Source organism: Gorilla gorilla, chromosome 8, assembly GCF_029281585.2.
Source record: "Gorilla gorilla gorilla isolate KB3781 chromosome 8, NHGRI_mGorGor1-v2.1_pri, whole genome shotgun sequence".
Lineage (NCBI taxonomy): Eukaryota > Metazoa > Chordata > Mammalia > Primates > Hominidae > Gorilla > Gorilla gorilla.
In genome coordinates this window covers 38,769,397-38,792,276 of record NC_073232.2, presented here as the reverse complement: position 1 = coordinate 38,792,276, position 22,880 = coordinate 38,769,397, and the positions used below count along the sequence as shown (strand labels likewise).

The 22,880-nt window shown below is 42.5% G+C and overlaps 1 protein-coding gene across 19 annotated transcripts in view; it reads right to left on the bottom strand.

Moving 5' to 3' along the window:
• The window catches only part of KCNMA1 (potassium calcium-activated channel subfamily M alpha 1), a 769,792-nt gene that overhangs the window by 84,573 nt on the left and 662,339 nt on the right, over nucleotides 1-22,880 (bottom strand). For 13 of the 19 annotated variants that reach the window (XM_031015124.3, XM_031015103.3, XM_031015104.3 and 10 more), the window contains one exon: nucleotides 16,473-16,566. In XM_031015124.3, coding sequence (XP_030870984.3) covers nucleotides 16,473-16,566 — 94 coding nt within the window. Of the gene's footprint in view, nucleotides 1-16,472; nucleotides 16,567-21,016; nucleotides 21,104-22,880 lie in introns of all 19 variants that reach the window. The other 6 variants (XM_063709971.1, XM_055353797.2, XM_063709972.1 and 3 more) reach the window with 1 other exon arrangement.

Below are 22,880 nucleotides of genomic sequence, written 5' to 3'. Positions count from 1 at the left end.
CCTAAATGGTCTTCCTAACATTTTGTGGATTCAGCCTCGCTTTTTAAGGCTACCTCACTCCTCTTCCTCTCATTTTACCAGCTATTCGATCTCCCCAGCGTGCACACACACACACACACACACATACACACACACAGACAGACACACCAAAGGGTTGCTATGAGCCTCGGCAATGAAGAGGAAGGAATAGGAATAGAGCCTCATGCTGACTGACTGGCATGAGGATGGAAAGCCAATTACTTGCTCCTTCTGACTACAACTTCTGACGTGATGCTCTTCGCAGTAAAAGCTTTAACAGGCTGCACTTTAAATATTTTAGCAATTTGCCCAATCAGATTTTGCTCTCCCTGGCTGAAGCCTTTAAAGATTCAGCAGCATGTCACTTCAGAGCAGACTGACTACCAAATGCCCACATCTGGAATACATGATTTCAATACTAAACAACACCCTCTCTCCTTGCCTTGACAACTGTATATGCATTAACCATCCAATGATGATCCCCGCCACCTTCACCTCCCAACTGCTGCATTCCTTAGATGAGAGCCTCAAGCTCAGATGCATCTTAATAAACTTGTTTCAAATTCTCAGGGCAACATTCACCCTCTATTGCCTTGTTTATTGGTGGAAAAGGAAGATGCTTCCATAAAGGCCTCCCGTCTAGTGGGTTGGCAGAGCCTCACTGACAACCTTAAGAACTGCAATGGAATCAGGCAGGTCTAACAAGCTTATAGCACAATAAATAAGCTCCTGCACCTTGAATCACAGTCAATGTCCATGCTTTTATCTCTGATAGTGATTCAGCACCTTGGGTTTGGGAAGTCATTGTTCCTTCCTGCAAAACTGGCCATATAATTAGGACATTGTCCCAGCTATACTTAACCATTCTTGAAATGGAGCTATCTTTCCTGAGTAATATTGTCAACACAAGACAGAAAATATACATTGGGTCACATTCCATAAATTTATTGTAAAGTGATTTTACCTTTTGAAATTCTATATTTCAACATCAGAGGGTGACTTTTTTTTTTTTTTTAGACAGAGTCTCGCTCTGCAGAGGCTGACTTTTATTTACTTTTTACTATTTGTCCTTCTGAAATGTCTCCGATACTTCCCACTTATATGTCAAGAGTACAGAGTGGGACAGCAATCTCTCTTCCATGGCCCAAAAACCAAGGATTAAGCTTTTGAATAACTACCATGACCCTCCAATATGCTCCCCACTCCCACATAAGGTGAGAAAACTTTCTCACTGCATTTATTTATGCCTGAGAATTTGCTTCTAGACTACACCAAATGACAAATACTATGTGAAGCAAACTTGCAAAGTTATCTTCAACGAACATGCTAGACTACTATAGGAATATCTGTCATATCTGATCTTAAAAGAAGAACAATCCCACTCCGAGTAGCATCTCAGTGTCTGGATTGTTGAGAGGTCTTGAGGTATGTAAACCACCAGGCCATCTTCCAAATACTGAACTTAGTCAAAGATGTTAAGATAAAAAGGCTGATAAGAACTATTTACAGATCAGGGTGAGAGCACATTTTGAGGGATGTTTTTGTCCTTGAAGAGTCTTTAACAGTTGCATAGATATCTATTAATATTATCTGGAATAGGTAGGTAAACAAAAGCCATCATGGAGAAGAGGTTTGAGAAAATGAACAAAATTAACTCTTTCCAGCCCTTGAAGAACATATTTCAGTTGTAAGAGGATATTAGTAGACTTGCCCTGAAGATATAGAGCCAGGTTCAAATTCCCTTGCCCTGTTTACTGGTTGGAGAGAAAGTATTACCTCAGGATGACCTGAGACCTGCCCCTAGTGCATTTAGGATTTAAAAGATACTCAGAACTATGTTCCCATAATATCAGCAAGCAAGCAAATGAAACAGCAAGCTGACAAAAAACACTTTTAGAAAATGTGTGCCTTGGGGAAGAGGAGATACATTTTGGTTTGGTATACTTGATTCTTTCTGGGAAGGAGTCAGACGTTGGTAACAGTGGCCTACAACTTTCATCCAGAAAAGCAAATAAGTAAGCCTGATGATCAATCGCCCTTCAATAAAAAGAAAAAAGACAGCTAATGTCAAGCTTCATTAACTGGGGTAGTGGTTTCCAGAAACCAGGCATAATTTCACGCTGGAGCTACAAGCCATGGTTTGCAATGGAACATCCAGAGGCATCCAGGAAGTCTTAGAGGTATGCCACACTACACTCTACTCCCCACACATCTCTCATCCTGGCCTGGACCATTTAAATATAAACAATCCAGGATTTCCCCCAAGAGACTGACCTGAGGAACATCAAAAACCTCCCGGAACAAAGACATTACCCTCTCTGACCAGCATGGTACCTGGAATTCTAACTTTAGTTTATTGAATCAGTAAAGCAACCAACTGAATCAGTAAAGCAACCAATAAGAATCCCCTATTCTGAGCATGGAATGGAGGCTACAGTAATGATTAAGATAAAGTCCCTAGTCAAAGAGAGGTCCACAAGATAGCAGGAAAAAAATATATATACACCAATAGTTCAATAGTTACAGTACCTTGTGGCAAGTGTTACAGCAAAGTACAAGGTGATACGAGAATACCAAGAAAAAAGCTGTTCATATCCTGGTATTTGGGTAGCATTAAGGAAGGTTTTGCAAAGAAAGTAGCATTTGGGCCGGGCGTGGTGGCTCACGCCTGTAATCCCAGCACTTTGGGAGGCCAAGGTGGGCGGATCATGAGGTCAGGAGATCGTGTCCATCCTGGCTAACACGGTGAAACCCCATCTCTATTAAAAATACAAAAAAATTAGCCAGGTGTGGTGGTGGGTGCCTGTAGTCCCAGCTACTCTACTTGGGAGGCTGAGGCAGGAGAATGGGGTGAACCCAGGAGGTGGAGCTTGCAGTGAGCCGAGATCACGCCACTACATTCCAGCCTGGGCAACAGAGCGAGACTCTGTCTCAAAAAAAAAAAAAAAAAAAAAGTAGCATTTGATCTGAACCATGAGAAATGAAGAGGAATCTCAGCATGTTGCAGTATTGATCCACTAATAGCCAGTAGGACCCACCCAGAGAATTGAGGCCCAAATGAAAAGGGCCAAATAATGGCACCTAAAACCATGGCTGAAGATGCCCTATACCATACCACCTAACCTAAGGTACAGAACACTCAGACCAGGCCTTCCAGCTGTCTCCAGATGTGCAATGACAGTCAAGTCAAAGATGGATTAAACTGATTGAGTATGACTGATTGACAGCAGACTAAGAACGATCCATGAGATTAAGAGAGAACAAAAATCATGGTTCCAAAAAAGGAAGAGTGTTATAAAAATTGAAAGTAATTCAAAAATGAAATGAGTTGTTGCCCAAGACAGTGGGTTTTCTATCATTGAGACATTCCAGAAGAGCAAGGGATACAGTGAGCATATGCATATAAAGGTTGGGCGAGCCTAGAAGATCCTGAAGGTTTGAAGCACTGTACTGTCACTGGAGAAAGACACAGCTGGAAGAATTTTGAAAGTACTGGACCATTGTTGGATATCAGAAGGCTGGAGAGCCCTGAGTAGGTAAAGAAAGGTTGCTAGAGTGAAGATGAGAGGTAAGCAGCATGGGAGAGGGATTAATTTATGGCTCCAGTAAGGGCCAGCACTGTTACACACTCACTGGATTTCACAGTCTGGGAGTAAGCTGGGAACACAATTCATTCCAGCAACAATAGAGTCTGTAACCGTTTCTGGCCAGACAGTATAAATTTCTTTACTATGGCTGTTGCTGTAGTAATTTCAAGTGCCTTAGGCTGGCTTGTGCTGCAGAGAGATCTCTGGAACAGGTGGAGAGTGTACAGTCAGTTGTCCACAGGGACTAAATCAAAGTTTCTAAAGCTTCTATTGCTAGAAGAAAGTCCAAGCATTTGCCATTGAGCACACCAATCAACACTGCTGTGATCCAGGGAGACCCAGAGGAATTGGGCAGTTTGTTGTATGGAAAGGAGGATCATGAGAAATCTCCCTGAACAAGGGATCCCAACATCTTCAGTTTGCAAGGTGATAGAGACCCACTTCCAAAGCCTCTCCCACAACTCCTCAAAGACCAGTTAGTTGAAATCAAGGACCAGGATTAGATATTGTCTTTCACATCATAATGACATTACCTAAGTCTTCCACTCACAAAGTAATTTTCAATTTCCCTAAAAGGCACCATAATTAATTCAAGGCTCACTTGTCACTTGCGACTTAGCCAATATACATGCCCTATTTTACGGTAACAGAAACTCTATGATGTGAGATATATCTGCTGTTTCATTTTTATGGGCTGAACTGTGTTCTCCCCCAAATTTTTATGTGAAGTCTTAACCCCCGGTACCTCAGAATGTGACTGTATTTTGAAATATGGTCTTTAAAGAAGTAATTAAGTTAAAATTAGGTCATTGGGGTGAGTTCTGATCCAATAGGACTGGTGTCCTTACAAGAAGAGGAAATTTGGGCCAACTTTTCCACAGGAGGGAAGACCATGTGAAGACAGAGGGAAAAGACAGAGATCTGCAAGCCAAGAAGAGAGGCCTGGAACAGATCCTTCCCTCAGTACCCTTGGGAGGAACCAACCCTCCCAGACTTTCATCTCAGACTTCTAGCCACCAGAACTGTGAGAAGCTCTGTTGTTTAAGACACTGGGTCTGTGATATTTGATTACAGCATTCCTAGAAAATTAACGCAATAGCCCACCTTGAAGAAAAACAGGCACAATATATCAGATATCCCTTAGCTGAAGGCCCCCGGCTGCCCTTCTTGAATCTTAAGTTTTTCTTGTCCATTTAAGGGGGGGAAAAAAGCATCCTGCCATTATTTCAGGAATACATAGACATACATATGTAATACCCAGTATCTCCTCTAAAGGTTTTCGGCCAATATCCCTCCCCTCTCCAACCACCTTCTCTACCCCACCACCAACATACAGGCATGTTAGGTCTGCTCTGCCAGAGTGGTAACTTCTCTCCGTCTTTAATTTAGACATGCATTTGAGGATCAATGCCAATGACAGCCCAGCTTAAAGCAAAGAGGAAGCCTGAACACTAGCCAGCCAATCTGAGCAGTCTGACTTATAGAGTCCATCTCCAAATGGAGTGTTCAGGGGTTGATACCACTAAGGGCAGGAAACCACCTATTTCCTTAGTGACAGTATACCATAGTGGTTAAGCGCCCTGGCTCCAGAGCCAAAATGTCTGTCTTCAAGGCTTGGCTCACCTATTACTTGCTAAGTTGTACATTGCCTTAATTGCTTCACCTGTAAAATGGGAATGTTAATCATTAGCATTATTCAATGGATTCCATTTGAGGATTACATGAGTAAAGATATTTCATGCCCTGAATATAGCATCTGACCTAGAGCATGTCCTCAAGAAGTGTTAACTAGTCTTATGGTTATCATCCTTTATACTTTGCTTAGGACCCACTCATGTATTACTAGCTCTGATTATGGTGAAAGGAGGCAGGAAAGGGAGAGCAGTTCAATAATAAAGATATAGAGCTACTGCTATTATTTCTACTACTGCTACTATTAATACTACTACTATTGCTGCTACTAGTGCTATTACTATTGTTGTTACTATGATGAATAGCTGCCATGAGTCCAACACTTCCAAATGTTGGTGCACTAAAACTTTTACCTACATTTTATGATTTGCTACTCACAAGAACACCCGTAGGTAATTTCTGTTATTATCGAGCTCTGTGTATACATGGGAAACAGAATAGATAAGTAACATGCTCAGGTGGCACAGCCAGTGAGAGGAGAGGCAAAGCCTTAACAAAAAGGTCTACTTGGCTAAAGGCCAGTGCTGCAGGGTGACCACCTCATACCCTCCCACTTTAAGGAGGCAGCCATATCTTGTTCATTCTCCATCAAAACACCCCAAGTTGCAGTGTTCTAAGCAGCCAAGAAAGGGAAACCAGCATCGCAGGCATTTACAAAATGCACCACTTATGTGAATGATTAGCAGAAATTCACCCCATAACCCTTGCATCTCAGCTCACCCTCCAATGTCCACAGCTAGAAATTCAGTGTGCCTAAAGTCTAATAAGGAATACAGGCATGGCCAAGTATGGTGACTCATGCCTGTAATCTCAGCAGTTTGGAGGGCTGAAGTGGGCAGATCACCTGAGCTCAGGAGTTTGAGACCAGCCTAGGCAACATAGTAAAACCCCATCTCTACAAAAAATATAAAAATTAGCCAGGCAGATGGTGCACGCCTGCAGTCCCAGGTACTCAGGAGGCTGAGGCACGAGAATCACTTGAACCCAGGAGGTTGAGGCTGCCAGTGAGCCGAGATCACACTACTGCACTCCAGCCCAGCAACAGAGCCAGACCCTGTCTAAAAAAAAAAAAAAGAAGAACATAGGCATACCTCATGTTATTCAACTTTGCTGTATTGCACTTTGCAGATATTATGGTTTTTGTTTTTGTTTTTTTTTTACAAATTGAAGGTTTATTTTTCCATTGCTAGAGCACAGGCAGAGTAGATTTCACATAATTCTTAAGGCCTTGGGATTTTCAGAATGTTAAACGAGCTTTGACTTCAACTTAAAGTCACCAGCTGCATTAGTTCCAACAAGAATCAGCCTGTCCTTTGAAGCTTTGAAGTCAGGCATTTACATCTGTTTACAGCATGATATACTGAATATTTTAATCCTGCTGTTGAGACCTACTGCCCAGGAAAAAGATTTCTTTCAAGATGTTACTGCTGACTGATAACGCACCCAATTATTCAAGAGCTCTGATGGAGATGTATAAGATGAATGTTGTTTCCATACCTGCTAGAACAACTACCATTCTGTAGCCCATGGATCAAGGGGTAATTTTGACTTTCAAGACTTATTACTTAAGAAATATATTTAATAAGCTATCACTGCCATAGTGATTCCTTTGATGAATCTGGGCAAAATAAATTGAAAACCTTCTGAAAAAGAATCGCCATTCTAGATGCTAATAAGAACATTCGTGATTCATGGGAGGAGGTGAAAGTATCAACAGGAGTTTGGAAGAAGTGAATTCCAACCCTCATGGATGACTTTGAGGGCTTTAAGACTTCAGTGGAGGAAGTAACAGCAGATGTGGTGGAAAAAGTAAGAGAAATAGAATTAGAAGTGGAGCCTGAACATGTGACTGAATTGCTGCAAACTCATGATCAAACTTGAACATATGAGGAGTTGCTTCTTACGGGTTAGCAAAGAAAGTGGTCTCTTGAGATGGAAGCTACTCCTGGTGAAGATTCTGCGAGCACTGTTGAAATGACAACAAAGGATTTAGAATAGTACATAAACTTAGTGGATGAAGCAGCAGCAGAGTATGAAAGGATTGACTCCAATTTTGAAAGAAGTTCTACTCTGGGTAAAATGCTATCCAACAGCATCACATGCTACAGAGAAATCTTTTGTCAAAGGAAGAGTCAGTCGATGCAGCAATCTTCATTGTTGTCTTATTTTAAGAAATTGTCGCAGCCACCACAATCTTCAGCTACCACCCCCCGATCAGACAGCAGTCATCAATACTGAGGCAACACCCTCTACCAGAAAGAAGATTAAAACTCACCGATGACTCAGATGATTACTAGCATTTTTAGGAGTAAATTATTTTAATGAAGGTATGTACACACTTAATAGACTACAGAAGAGTGTAAACCTAACTTTTATATGCACTAGAAAAAAAAATGTGTGTTACTTGCTTTATTGCGATATTCACTTTGTTGTGGTGGTCTGGAACTGAGCCTGCAATATCTCTGAGGTGTGCCTGCAAAAGATCTTTGTTTTGAGGATTTGCAGAGCAAGAAATGCCACTTGGCATCAATTAATCTCAGGAAGTGAACTAAATGCCCTGCTACAACAGGAACAGAAAAAGCTCGCCTTGAAGACAACAGCCTAAAGCAAAACCACAAATCCCTTTTCTAGCAAACCTGCTGTGAGGAAGCTGATATCATATTTTAAAGTGCACAATTTCCCTTACAGGCAAAGACAGCAAATCCCAGTTCCTTCGGTGGCACTGGGTTCAACGCTGGACTTCAGAAATTTACATTAAAGTACAAAAAACCAGCCAAACACACAAAAATGTTATGAAAAAGGAAAGTTACAAAATGGCTAGAAAATTGCATTCTTTTCTCTGCTTGATTTTCAAGACCTCATGTCTTATCACACGATAAGGCCTTTTCTGTCATTATGAGCATCCCATCCAAATTAAGGGCATCCTACAGTGGTCTCCCTGGGAGATGAGAGGCTTGATTAAAAGGAGGTGAATTTCTCATCCCTCCGCAGACCTTTTGCAGGCACACCTCAGAGATATTGCAGGCTCAGTTCCAGACCACCACAACAAAGTGAATATCGCAATAAAGCAAGTAACACACATTTTTTTTCTAGTGCATATAAAAGTTAGGTTTACACTCTTCTGTAGTCTATTAAGTGTGTACATACCTTCATTAAAATAATTTACTCCTAAAAATGCTAGTAATCATCTGAGTCATCAGTGAATTTTAATCTTCTTTCTCGTAGAGGGTCTTGCCTCAGTGTTGATGACTGCTGTCTGATCGGGGGTTGGTAGCTGAAGATTGTGGTGGCTGTGACAATTTCTTAAAATAAGACAACAATGAAGATTGCTGCATCAACTGACTCTTCCTTTGACAAAAGATTTCTCTGTAGCATGTTATGCTGTTGGATAGCATTTTACCCAGAGTAGAACTTCTTTCAAAATTGGAGTCAATCCTTTCATACTCTGCTGCTGCTTCATCCACTAAGTTTATGTACTATTCTAAATCCTTTGTTGTCATTTCAACAGTGCTCACACACCAGGAGTAGCTTCCATCTCAAGAGACCACTTTCTTTGCTAACCCATAAGAAGCAACTCCTCATATGTTCAAGTTTGATCATGAGTTTGCAGCAATTCAGTCACATGTTCAGGCTCCATTTCTAATTCTATTTCTCTGAGCTGCAAATACTGACTTTATTGAGCATCTATTATGTAAGGCACCATGACGGGGCTAACAAGACATTTCTCAGGCTTCACAGTTTGGCTCAAGTGTTCCTCATAAAGCCATCATCCTGAACAGCCAGAGAGACTAAAGTTATTTTCCCTTCCTAGGAACTTCTAGAGATGCTCCTTCGGCAATAATAATTTCCATGTCTGTTTTATCCATTAGGTGGTGAACTATTTAGGGGCAGGGATCTATTTTGCTCTTCCAGGTATTTCCAGAATCCAGCAGAGGATGCAATCAAACTAACTAAAGGAACTGATGAATCATCTCTAGTCCCCGAACACTCTTCAAGCAGTCAACAGAGACTCAGCAAACCTTTCGTGGAGATCCAAAACGTGTGCAGTGAGAACCCATTTACCTCTGATATCTTGCAACAATTTGTTTTTGAACAATCAGGGTTCTTGCATCATTTTTCATTTACAGGGACTGCATATGAATTAGGACACAGAGCATTTGCTATAAAAAGGTCATTGCGACGTGAAGGACAACCCTAAATTATGTCTCTAACCAGTCAAGGCTGCCTGAAGTTCGCCTGGAGCCAGCTGCTGTAACTAATCAGCAGGGAGGACTCATGTCAGTGGTCAGACAGATGTTCTTAATTAAGCAACTATTTGGTTCTCCAGTGCAAAGTCTGAACACTTCTTAGAGATGGGCCCCCATCACTTCAAGCTCCTCTCACTGTTCTGATTCTTCAAAAGAGTGGTTCTCAAACTGTGGCCCAGACCAGCCGCATCAGCATCACCTGGAAGTTTAACAGAAATGCAAATTTCCAATCCCCAGGCCAGATCTGCTGAATTAGACTGTGTAGGGCTGTGGACCAGCAAGCTATATCTTAACAAAGCCCTCCAGGTGATTCCGACACCTGCTAAAGTATAAAAACCATCACTATAAAGTTTTGCCCAGATGGAGAATCTATATGGCTTCAGTAAATCCTACCCAAGTTAGCAATTGTCAACAACACACAGATTATGAGGCTGTAGTTCCATTCAGCAAAGCCAGGACTACAGCTAGACAAGGGAGGTGCCTAGGGTGCAAAATTGAAGGAGGCGCCTCACATTCTGGGTGCCTACTCTGATTCTCCGTGACTCTGTGGAACTCGAGGCACTGTGTCAACACTTGATTCTTGATGGGGATTTACTGACTAGATGCTGCACTAATGACTCTCTCTTGCTGACTTCTCTTCCCATGAGCTAATCAGCAAATAAATTTAAACAAGCAAATTAAATACTAGTCCTCACAAAGTGCAATACTTACAATTCAGTGTTCTACCCTTCTTTAACAACATGGTATCTAGTCGCTAAGACCTTGAGCACAATGTTCAAGAATATCAGGCTACACGGGTCTGTCTCAGCCTGTATCAGACACAAAGGCTGGATTAGGTCTTAGGTGGTCTCCTCAAAAGGGCTCATAGTTGGGTGTTCAGCACCATAAATGGTTCCAACTGGATCTGCCTCATTCTTGGGTGCCTTGGCTCCTGGGTGATTAGTATTTCCTGATACTTCCTGAGGCTTTGCAGAGCAAATCCTGGCTCCTGCCTTAACTCATCCTTCAACAGGGCTTCCACTCTCCTGATAATGATCGTCACCCCCAAGACACCACTGCCCACCACCCTCTCCCCATCTCCCACTTGACGGCCATCCCTGGAGCCACACTGACAAAACTCTCAGGCCAGGCTGTAGCCACCCTGGCAGAACTAGGGTCCTTTTCAATTTCTCTGCATCTATCTACTTGCATTATTTTCCCTGCTGCCACCTAAGATGTCATCTCGTGTTAGGCAGCCAGCATTTTTAGAAGAAGGAAATTGTTGCCTTTATGTTTGGGAGACAGCCTGGGAGAACCAACACGTACATCATTCCTACAGGAGGTTGTACAAGATGCTCTTGACACAAGAGGGCAAGGTCATGACCATCTGCTGAGCATGAACTTGTCCAGGGACCTGTGTGGTCCACCCAAGCCTCGGTACCATGACACCAACTATTTTTTTCTTCTCCAGTCCTGGGGGAGGCCTGTCATATGCTATCAGTTTGTGCATTAAGAGGTGAATTTACTTAGCTAAGCTGTCCCTGCCTTCCTTCTTTCTTTTGCCCAGTGGAAGGAATTGTGAGGGTGACTTGGCTCAGTCCATTTTGCCGTTTTCTATTACTAAAATCTTTCATGCTAGCAGGCTCTGATGTGAGAAGTCCTAACAAAATGACCCCACAAAAGGTTTGAGTCAAAAGAGAGGTGATGAGACTTAACAAGTAGATGAGTTTATTTCACTTAATGACCAGGAGATGCCCAAGAGGATAATCTGTTTTCCTCAAATCATATTTTGCCTCCGATTCAGGAAACTAATGTCTAATATTTTCTGGGTCTCCTGACATGAAACTCTCCTCAAAATGTTCAATTTCTTTTTTCTGGGTGTTGTCAATTATCCTTGCCAGCCCAGCTGGGTGCTATCTGTGTAAACTGTCCACCTGATACATCCTATATAAATCCTAACTTTCACTGAAGTTTTCATTGAAAGTTCATAGGGTTGGTAAGGCCCCCAAATTAAGAACTCTTGACCTAGCTATTTAGAGACAAAGTCTGTGCTCCCCAGGACTTTACAAATGAGGAAAGATGTAGCTATCCTTACAAGGCACCACCCCACTAAGTAGGGAGAATTGGGCCATGGGTGCTTGATGATTTTAGAGGAAAACTAGGATAATTTTAGAGGAAAACTCTAGGTCTCAGGACTGATGTCAGGAATTATGTGTGTCCTTGGGAAAACTATGTATCCCAGTCCTGGTCTACTATTCTACAGCAAACCCTGAATGGCTTAGCACCCAAATGGCCTTGGCAGAGGCTGGGGTTGAGTGGGCCTTCTATTTCACACCTCTGTGCTTATGTAGTGTGTGTCTCAGAAATCTCCTGATGGAGGACTCCCAACCCTTCTCTCTGCTGCCACCAGTGATTCCCCCAAAACACAAGTTAGGTTACCGCCTCCTCGAAAACCTTCAGGGGTTTCCTAATGCCTATGACAAGCAAAGCCTTCATGACTGGGTGCCAGAATACTCTTACATTCTCCACTCCATCTAGGCCACTCCAAAGACCCCTGGCTATAGCCACACCCAGGCATTTACTGTGGTCTGAGCACTGTCTCTACGTCCTCCATCATTCTAATTAGGGAAAACTTACCTAGATTTACCAGACTTTACATCTCTGTACCTCAACATACTCACCTGTAAAATGGGGGCAAGAGTAATATCTACTTATAGAGTTGTAGTTAGGACTCAGTGAGTTACAGTTATCCAGTCTCGGAATGATGCCTGGCATCTGGTAAACCTAGACAAGTAATATTATTAGTTGAGCATTCTCCTCATGGTATGGAACTAGGTTCAATAAGACCTCCTCCTAAACCAGGCTCAGCCTCCCAAACCAGAGGTAATGACAGCTCTTTCTATTCTCACAGCCCATGCTAGTGGAACCCCCAGCTTGTTCTTACCCAATTCTGTGTTTTTATGTGCTTGTCTTCTCCTCTGCTAAACTATAAGCATTTTGAAGGCAGGGATCTAGTCTAATCTATTAGACTATGTGGAAGTTCTTTAAGGGATCTAAAGTCATTTGGGTGCTAGACTTTAGATTCCTTAAAGAACTTCCATGACAACTTGCACACAGTAGGCTCTCGCTAAATATTTGCTGGATGGGAGCTAATCTGAGAAAAAGATTAAAAGCAGGCAGCCGAAGTGCACAGACTTTTTGGATTCCATGTGAGGATTCAGTGTGAGAACCCAGGTGTTTACTCCATACCACCTACCCATTGGAGAAATCTCATCAACCAAAAAGCATTTGTACATGCAACTATGTGGAGGTGGCTCTGGAATAAACTGAATGTGATTGTAACCAGGGATCCTGAATGGAGATTTCAGGAATCCATTAATCTACTTCAACTGTGGTCAAAAGGGGATCAAGTGTACTTTTTATTTTTTCCTAGAAAGACTTCCTAGAGAGTTTTCATTGAAGGTTCATAGGGTTGGTAAGGACCCCCAAATTAAGAACTCTTGACTTAGCTATTTAGAGACAAACTTTGTGCCCCCCTAGGACTTTACAAATGAGGAAAGACATAGCTATCCTTACAAGGCACCACCCCACTAAGTAGGGAGAATTGGGCAACGGGTGCTTGGTGATTTTAGAGGAAAACTACGGGAGGCTCCTTCAATAATTCCACAGTAAGAGACCAGGAAGGAAGGGAAATAACAGGCAGAGAGAGCCGGGGACTTGGAAGCCTCCATGGCTCACACCTCCTCTGCGGGTGTGGAGCCAAATTTATCCATCATTACACGTGTGTCCTCGGCCTAGGGCCCAGACACTCGCCATTCAGCTCTATCTGGACGTGAGGGTTGTTTTCTGTCGAGGTGACTCAAAAACATACTACCTCAGGATCCAGATATACAAAACAAGGCTGTTCACCTAATGATCGTGCAGAGTTAAGTGACACTTAAACACTAGGGTAAGCCTGATACAAGAACAAAGGGGAGGAAAAGACCATTAGTGCAGAGTCCCCGTTGCATCTCCTGCTGGCAGATGATTTGGAAGGAGCCTTCACGCAGGAGCCTGTTTTATTTGCAGAAGCCACAGTGGTAAATTACAGCCCATCCTAGCCCATTCTAGGCTCTCCAGTTCCTCTTGGAGCTATTCCTATCACTGCCCATAGGCCACTAAAACCTGCCCGCATTCAGAATGATTGATTCTGCTCAAACTGCAAGCCACAAACTCATGTCGAAAAATCCACTTCAAATAAGTCATTAGCTTCCTTTATGGATTTTTCAGGTCATGAGGAATAGGACCTGAAAGTCCCATTTACTGGAGAGTACAAAGCAGGTGTCGGAAGAGGTGGGGGCAATTGGAAAAGCCACAGGGAGCTGGGAGAGCCCTTGTTTTCTGCCAATCAACAAAGGGGGTTTAGCAAAAATGGACCCATGACTTCATTGCCAGTGCCAGATATTCAAATGTAAAACAAAGGGCCCTGGGGTCTTTCTGTAAACTGGAAGTCAAGGGAAATGGAGAGAGGGCTCAGGAGGGGTCCATCTTTGCTCCCAGGTCAGATGGAGAATGTGGAGCACCTGGGACATAGAAAGACGTGGTAAGGGAGGAGTGTCTAAGACTTTCTCACTTGTCATGGGATGGCCCATTCCAGCTGGGCTGCGAAGGGAGACCATGGTGGGCTGGTGGGATAAGACATCCCAGAGACAGGAACTGAGGCCTTAGCAGCAGCCCAAAGGCAACCAACACGAGAAGCCCGAGTTCCGTAGCTTGGCAAGTTTCCACTCACCACCTGACCCACGTTTAGCAATTCTGATGTACCATGAAACAGACAGCTCCAGCCCAGGATGACTGCCTCCCTCAGCCCCTCTCCAGCAACGAATGAAAGCAAGATCCACTTTGAAAATTCTCCCCCATCATGCAAACTGACACAGGCATGCTTTTCAAAAACCCACAGCCAATCTGTTGATCATTACTTATTTACAAAGGCCTTCGGGCAGAAAGTCCTGTAAAAACCATACTTGATACGATATACACTAGCTTTTTCTGCTTGTGGAAAAAAAGTCCCCCCAAGGCTACCTCAAACCATCACTTTCTATTGCACATAAAATGTAGCATGTAACACTAAAGTATTTAATATATATGGTATAATATATCTACAGGAAAGGCATTTGTGTAGAAGTATGTTACCCTGGATTTGGTAATTTGATGTTTTGCTGAAGGCTACGACTTAAAAAAGCCTCCACCTCATACAGAAGACCTGTCATCTTGGTACCCAAGAGCCAACAGAATAAAGAAGTACCCTTAAGCAGCAAAACTTTGACACAGCTTTGAAGCATATGAAAACAGTATAACTCCTCAGAATTATTATTACTCAAGATCAAAGAAATGAGCCATACTTTACATAGCAAACAGGGACAGGGAATTTGGCTCCAAAGGTTTCAGATTTTTCAGACTTCTCTTTATTTATTTATTTGCTTCTCTAAATTTAGGCGAAGAAAAGTGGCTGGGCTTTTCTCTACTTTAAATGGGAATGACTATTAGAATTAGAAAAGGTGATTACCTAAAGGTGAGTAAATAGGAAATGAATGCTAGCATGACAACTGGCATCATAAAAACGAAAAGCTTGGCAGTTGGCACATTTTTTCCTCCTCATAAACTGTAAACAAGCATGCAAATCAGCCAAACCCAAGGAAGGCTGGGTGAACCGGAAGGCAGAGAACTTTTAAGGAAACATTTAACAGGCATAGATGGTGATATGGAAAAGGAGTTGGGCGGGGTGAGTCTTCCACGGAAAACCTGTGTCCTCAACCACACGAAGAAAGACTGCCCTTGCCTATTTTCCAGAAAGGTGGATGTGGAGGGCCAGGAACATGCAAATGTTATTGAATATGGGGAGTGGAAATCACCACTACTGTATTTCAAAAATCAAAGCCGGTGGCCATGAAAAGACAAAAGTAATGTCAAGATGGCAGGCATTTCCAGAGCAGAAACCACATAGGGTGAGCAGTGCAAATCTGAAATCACTCCTGTTTCCTTTGGGTGGTAGAGAGTCAGGATGTCGGAGGAAAAAAATGCTGGGATTGGCAGATGAATTGAAGACAAAAAGGGGAGATAAAAGACAGATAGGCCAAGAAGAAGAAACTGCAGAACGCTGTTGAACTTTGACTTCACTTGCTATTTACCAGAGGAAGCCATAGTCAAGAAAGAAGTGAGGGAGAAAGAGAGAGAAGGAGGAAGGGAGGGAGGGAGGGGGAAGAAGGGAAGGAAGGAGGGAGGGAGGGAGGGAAGGAAGGAAGGAAGGAAGGAAGGAAGGAAGGAAGGAAGGAAGGAAGGGAACATGTACATGCATGCTGTATTTCATAATTAATATTGCTTTTAGCCTGAGCAGAACTGGATTACTTTTGAACTTTGCTTTGGCAAGTCCACAGATTATTAGACTTTTTTTTATCAGTCAAAATCAATTAACAGAAATTTGATTTCAATCGACAGGATAAAAGGAAGGTAATCTTCAGGTTCATTTTTGATTGTGATGATACATCTCACATATGGCCTTAAGTACAGAAAACAGTCCTCGGAGGGACTCCAGCAGAAAGAGACTGCCGCAGGCAAACTAACCACACGAGTTCCTCTGATTGGTTACCGCCGTCATTAGTGCCACTGCTGTTTAGGAACTACACACAGCCAGGACATGGTGACAGCTAAGACTTTAAAGCCTATGTATTTTTCAAACAGCTTTTCAAACTGTTTTTCATGACAGAATTTTTTCAGCTCTATCATTAACTGCTGACAAGCTGACAGAATAAATACTCCAGCCTTTAAGAAGCCATCTAACGATCCCGCTCCCCTCCCCCACCCCGGGCTTGCTGGGGAGGGGAGACTCTGGGCCTGGCAGGGTGAGGAGGGGGCGAGGGGAGGAAGAGAAGGGCTAAGAGGGAAACCGTGGGCAACCAGCCCCTCTCCTTACCTCATCAGCTTAGGCGAGGTGTTGGGTGAGTTCCGCATGCCTCCATTCCGTTGCTTTTTTTTTGGTGATAGTGTTGACGGCTGCTCATCTTCAACTGGAAATACAGGCAGCTCATGAGATTATGAACAGTTTGAGGGCAGACTGTGCAATACAGGCAAAATATCAAAGGACACACACTCAAGGCTCAGTCACTCACTAGGAATTCATGGCTGTTTTTTAGGACCCAATGACAAAGACCAAATGTGTTAGTCAAAGAGGCCGGCTTAGAGAAGGTGAAGGCATCACCTCTTTACACTCCAGCCTTTGAACATACACTTTAAACAGACTAAAACAGTTTTTAAACACCCTGCCATAAGAAAAAAAAAAAAAGAAATCATGATTTATCTGTATACCAAAAAAAATACTTATCATTATTCTTAGAGTTAATTTTGGTTACTTTGCTTTGCCCAGTAATCGACTGCGTTTTGTTGTAACCAAAATCAGAAATAAAGTTGTATTTGAAATGTCAGCATAACTGCCAGCCTGCTGCTTCTCCAGATGAACCAACTTAGCTGGTTCCTAACCCCTGCATACCAGAGAAAGAGCGTTGAAAAGAGGCAAGGATTCAAGGCCTTGACAGCCAATGTTTCAATCAGATCGGGGCACATTGGTGCATGCTGGCTCAATAATCCCCAGCCCAACTCAGCTCTTATCCCTCCAACTGCCAGGAGGGAGGGCTTGTGGGGCTGTGCCAACGGGGTCCTTTTTCAACCCATGAAGACAGGAGCACCGGGGCTGGTGAGGTTGGAGGAGAGCCCCGGAATGAAGGAGGAGGTTGCCATTGAATGAAATCTCTGATGATGCAACAGCGGGGCAGGGATGGAGGGCAGCACAGGGGATTGGAAACCAAAAGCTGTTTTCCAAATGTCTAAACCACACAGATTGCTAAGCAATGTGAAGCTTCACTTAGAAACACCACAGCACACTCTACTGCTCTTGCCCAAAGACACCCACTAATAAGCTTGGCAGATGTATTAGCCTGCATCATGCTTCTTTTTAAGAGAACTGCTTGATAATTAGCAGATGCAAACCCAGCCTGTCACCCAGGGGCATCAGCGGCAAAATTCTAGTCCTCCTCTCCCCACCCCCACAATTCAGGCTAAAGCTGTAATGTCAAGAAGGAAAAATAAGATCTTTGGATTCTTATAGTTGACTGCAACACAGACTAGGAGGAAAGCACCCTGAAACTCAGAATGCACAGCAGTTACCTTAAAGCTAAGAAGAGAAATATTAGCACTGATGACATCAAAAGAGACTTGATATATGTTAATGGTGTAGGAGTCTTAGATGGGGGAGAAAGTGCCATGTCAGCTACTTGGTATTATCCAGGAAGACCCATATTAGAGCATGCATTATATGGTACTTCCCTGAAAACGCTAAATAAATTTAGTAGGTTATGATACATGCTTCCAAAGCTATTTTAATAATCCAACTACCCTCCAATCCTGCTTCAAAGTATTACACATTTTACACTCTCCTATTCTGCTGTCAGTTTGGGCTTGTCTAAACCCTGGCTGATGCAGGAAAAGGGAATGACTGTGGTGTAAGGTGAGAGTGAGACCAGAAGAAATGAAGGCAAGAAAGCACCTGCAAACACCCACAGCCGACCCCCTGTACCACCTGCTTCCTCTGACACCCACCAGGGCCCAAGCTCAGGCCGAGACCGTATCAGTCATTTAGAGCTCCAGGCAGAGACTATGTGGCTGGGATGATATCGCATCTTATCAGAAATGAGTATCCAAAGCAAATCACACAGAGACTAAACAGCACTTAAAAGATTAAAGGAAATAAATACAAGCCACATAAATGGTATTGAAAAAATCACTTAGAGTTGATATGCATCTCTCGGCAAGCAAACAGGCACTCTGAGCTTGACCTGAATTCATCTTCCTTTTACAGGATAGGGGACCAGGCATCTGAGGCAATAATGGGGTAGAAAGGCAGCGAGGGTGTGTGTGTGTGTGTCTGTGTGTGTGTGTGTGTGTGTCTGTGTGTGTGTGTGTGTGTGTGTGTAGGTATGCTTTCGCACTTTCCCCATCTTAGAATGAAGTAGAAAGTCTTGCACTAACTAGACCTATAAGACAAGGTCATCTTTTAATATGGGCCACTTGCAATTGGTGTATTGTGTTCAGGGTGACCTAGACTGGTTGTGTAGCATGCTGGAGCAAATAACACGTGTGTGTTTGTGTGCGTGCATGTGAGTCACTCTAGTCGGGGTGCAAGTTCTGTTTTTCTCATCTTAAGGTTATAATTCAGTTAGACTTCTTAAGGTTATAATCCCACATCCAAAGGTTTTTATCTAACCTAGTCTACCACGGCTAGCATTTTTCAAGGTCACCAGATGTTACCATGGTTGTGTCCAGTTACACAATGAATCTAGATGAGTTAAGACCTGAACAGAAGTCATCCTCCCTAGCATGCCTGTGGGATTATTTTGCTGAGCATTGGCTTCCCTTTTTGCATTGGGCCTATAACAAATAATCCTCTTTGGTTAAGTGGTAATTATCTTTACACCTTGTTGCTACACTGATCTTCAGATGGGAGAGTTGCAAGTTAATACCTGTTAGCCAGCTCCAGGGAGACACCTCATTCTGGTAGTAAAGTTATGCCTCTTCTATGCAAAGAAACTATTTATTTTCATTGCAACTCAGAAAGATCATCCATCATAATCACACTGCATTTAAACTGGGATTTGTTCTCCAAAACGAAACTTGTGTTTAAAGGTTTCCTCCTGCACTCACAGCCTGAAAATGCAGATCTATTCCCTGAAGAGATGGGGGAAAATGTCTCCAGCTTAAATATATGAACGCTGTGTAATGGAGACCATTACATATGGCTTAGGTCCCTCAAGAGAAGCAGTGATAACTTCTTTCTCATAAGTAGGATATAAACCATATTTAATTATTAGCCTTTATATGGATCCTATCAATTTCTGCATAAAGAAAGCAGATCTAGGAAAACTTTTAGTTAAGCTATAAAATATAATTTTCATTTCATGGCTTCTGTGACTACATGAGAGGAATAAAAATGGAATTAAAAGGGAGACTTAAATTTACTCACTTTCATGAAAGACAAATGTGTTGAAGTAATGGGCCACTACCTCATGACGATGCAAATTTACAAGCTCTTATTTAACCTACATTTCGGCTAATTACAATACACCTCCATCTATGGCATTTTCACTTGCCTTCATGCTGCAGAAGCCACATGAAGATATGATCCTTTAAAGAAACCTGACTTCTTTAGAACACAAACAAGTTCAGGAATCTAACGTGGAATTTTATAGGAGCTGAACTCCATCCAGTCTCCAAGTACTCATAAAATTCAAGGGCTTGTTTTTGCACATCCCTAAGTATAACACTTAATGTGCTGTTGTAACTTCCCAGCGCTCCCTTGTCTAATAGGCACTGAATCTAACAGTTTTACAGTTTGGGAAGACTCAGTGCTAGAAAAATGTCAGGCAAGTCTAATGAGGCTTCAGATCCCCTGGTTTGCGCTAGAGTTTAATTTAAAGTTACAATGATGTTTTAACATGTTTGCTTATACTTGACTAAAGAGGATTCGTTATTTCAATGACATAACCTCCAGACAATGTTCTGGGAATTGATTTAAGATGTGGTGGTAATTCCAACAGCCTTAATGCAGAGTTGAACATCTGTAACAACATTTTACTCGACTTTTCATCAGCATTCTGTTTTCAAGCAAAAGCAAGCAACGTCTTCCAGAAACACTGGCCAGAACTCTGGGCTTACTTCAAAATGGTTACATATTTCACTAGATTTTTTAAAAAAGAAATATCTTCGTTTATCAGCCTCACCAGACTGCAAACACCGTGTCAGGGTTTACCAAGCGTCTTTATGGTCCTTGGAGTGAAATGGGGCAATGATTGCAACTCCCAGCCTTCCCTAATTCAGTCTAATGCCTGCATAGGATGGACCTGATGCTCAGCTCTAGCCTGGGGCACATTCCCTCTGCCCTGTTTCCCCAGTGAGATTTAAGGGGATGATGCCCTTTAAGATTTAAAGGTGAGTTTGTTGGCTGGAGTTAAAAAACAGTTCAAAGCAAATAAACTCAGAAACGTAATGAAAGGCAAACAACTCATAAACATGAGTCAACTACTATCTCCATTATGTTATTAATCACCACATCTGGAGAAACCCACATCTGTACACACTTAGCAGGTCATTAGTAATGTCATATTCACACTGGAGTCACTCAGAATAAGAGTCATGCAAAGTGGTTTGAACACAAAGGCATCTAGCTAACAGGGCTTCCGACTAAAGTCTTGCACAAGCTGCCAGTTTGGGGGTGAGGTCGTTTTAATTATCGTTAATCGTTTTTTACGGTTTTCCCTTTTGGTATTTTGCTGCCCAACAAGCTAAGTGCAAGCTGAAATCCACAGTAGTGCATCGCTCTTCTTCAACTGAGCTCAGCATGGTAAAGTAGAATGTTGAGGGGTGCAGGGTAGTTATTAAAAATGGGAATGGGTCCCAGTCTTCCTTCACCTGGCTCGGTCACAAGCCGAGAATTGGGAGTCTCCTTCTTGAACTCAAATGGATCTTTGGAATAGCGTGATCTAGCTGCAACCTTGACTGCCAAACAATAAGGAGAAAAGAAAATGGAAATTAATCCATAGTGAAATTTCTTTTAGAAAAGTTCCAAACAATTTTAACATTGAATAGCTTTGAATCAAACTGGAAGTTTCTCCCTTACAGTTGAATTGCCATTTTTTTCCCTTTCTTTTACCCTGATGACTTCCTGCAATTCTTTTTGCTGTCTTATTTTCATCTGTATCAGTAGGGATAATACTTCTGGAAATTCAGAAGACAATCTTCTTGGTATAATTTCCAAAAATATACTGAGTTCCCCGTCACCCCACAACATGTACAGACACCGAAAACTCAGTTTAGCAGCAGGATCAGACCCATTCTTTCCTGAAGTCTGCTAAAACAAATTCTACTGAATAATCATTATATTCCGAGTCATCAATCCTTGGTGATAAACTTTTGCTGTCTGTCTCGAACTGCCGGCTTGGTCAGCCCGCTTAGTTGTGGTATCAGTGCCTAACATTAAATGCCGTGAGTTTGCCACTCCTCAGAAAGACAGATCCACGGCATTTCCTTCGGCCGTCAGCAACACCAATGAAAAGTGGGTGTTTCAAATGTTGTTTTACTAAAATGAAGGGTATGGAGTGATGGTAAAATTCCTGGAATTTTACAACAGTCGTGTTGCAAAATGTAATTCACCACGGACAAAACTCCCAAGCTGACCTAAGCTCTCTCTGATATGACTGTTTAAGACTTTCACCAGAAAGTTTGTGCAAGTTAACTCTCAAAGTCTTACGGCATGGCCACAAGAGCGCAATCTCTGGATTGGAGGATGGAATGGTGCCTGGCTGTTTCTCACACGAACCAGACTGGTGAGAGGGTGTGGTTGTTTCCTTAAGCGATGATGGGAAAACAACCACAAAAATAATAATACATGCCAGCTGAACAACCCATACTGTGAATTTGGTAGTATGATTGCTGTAAAGGAGCACTTGACTGCTGTTTCGGGATGGATCCCACGGTGGGGAATGCCATGTGTCCACCGACGAGGCTGAGCTGTTAAGCACAGCTAGGATCAGGTAAGCCAGGCAATGGAGCCAAGTTCTACGCCCAGAGAGTAGTGGGCAGTATCAGGGTGCAGGGGAGTTAAAGTGGGTGATGTCCTTGGAATGAGAGTTTCTTGCCTGACAACCTTGGAATAGCACATATCACCAGGAAGTTTGATAAGCACTGCAGTATTCTTCATAAAAATCAACTATAAATCTATTTTTTGAAAGATCGTGGCTAATATTTTCTTTTTCTGAGACAAGGGGTCTTTGTTGCCCAGGCTGGTGTGCAGTGGCGTTATCTTAGTTCACTGCAACCTCTGACATCACGGCTAACATTAATCCACAGATTAGGAAAAGAAGAAAGATGCTGCCCCTTAAAAGCAACCCCAACGATCATAATATCTCAAACATATACACCTCTCTAAAATTAAACAACCACATTATCATATACATTATTCTGGCAGGATAATTTCACAACTTCTAGCTAGGAAATAGGAAACACATTTACTTGGAAAACCTAATGGGTATCAGTTTTTAAAAAATCTATCGTTATGCAGAATAAGAATTTAAAAAAATGTCTAAGTGACCTGTACTGCCCTAGGACAGGCATAGGGAGTGCCCACCCCATGGTAGGCTGCCAGGGCAGGGAAGGGAGGCTTGTTGGAGCTTTTGCATTTCTGGCTTTTGTGGAGCTAATAGGAAAATGGGGAGGGAGACTTTAAGGAACAATAGGTTATGTAGAAGTTAATCACAGGGTATATTTCTGGCTCTAT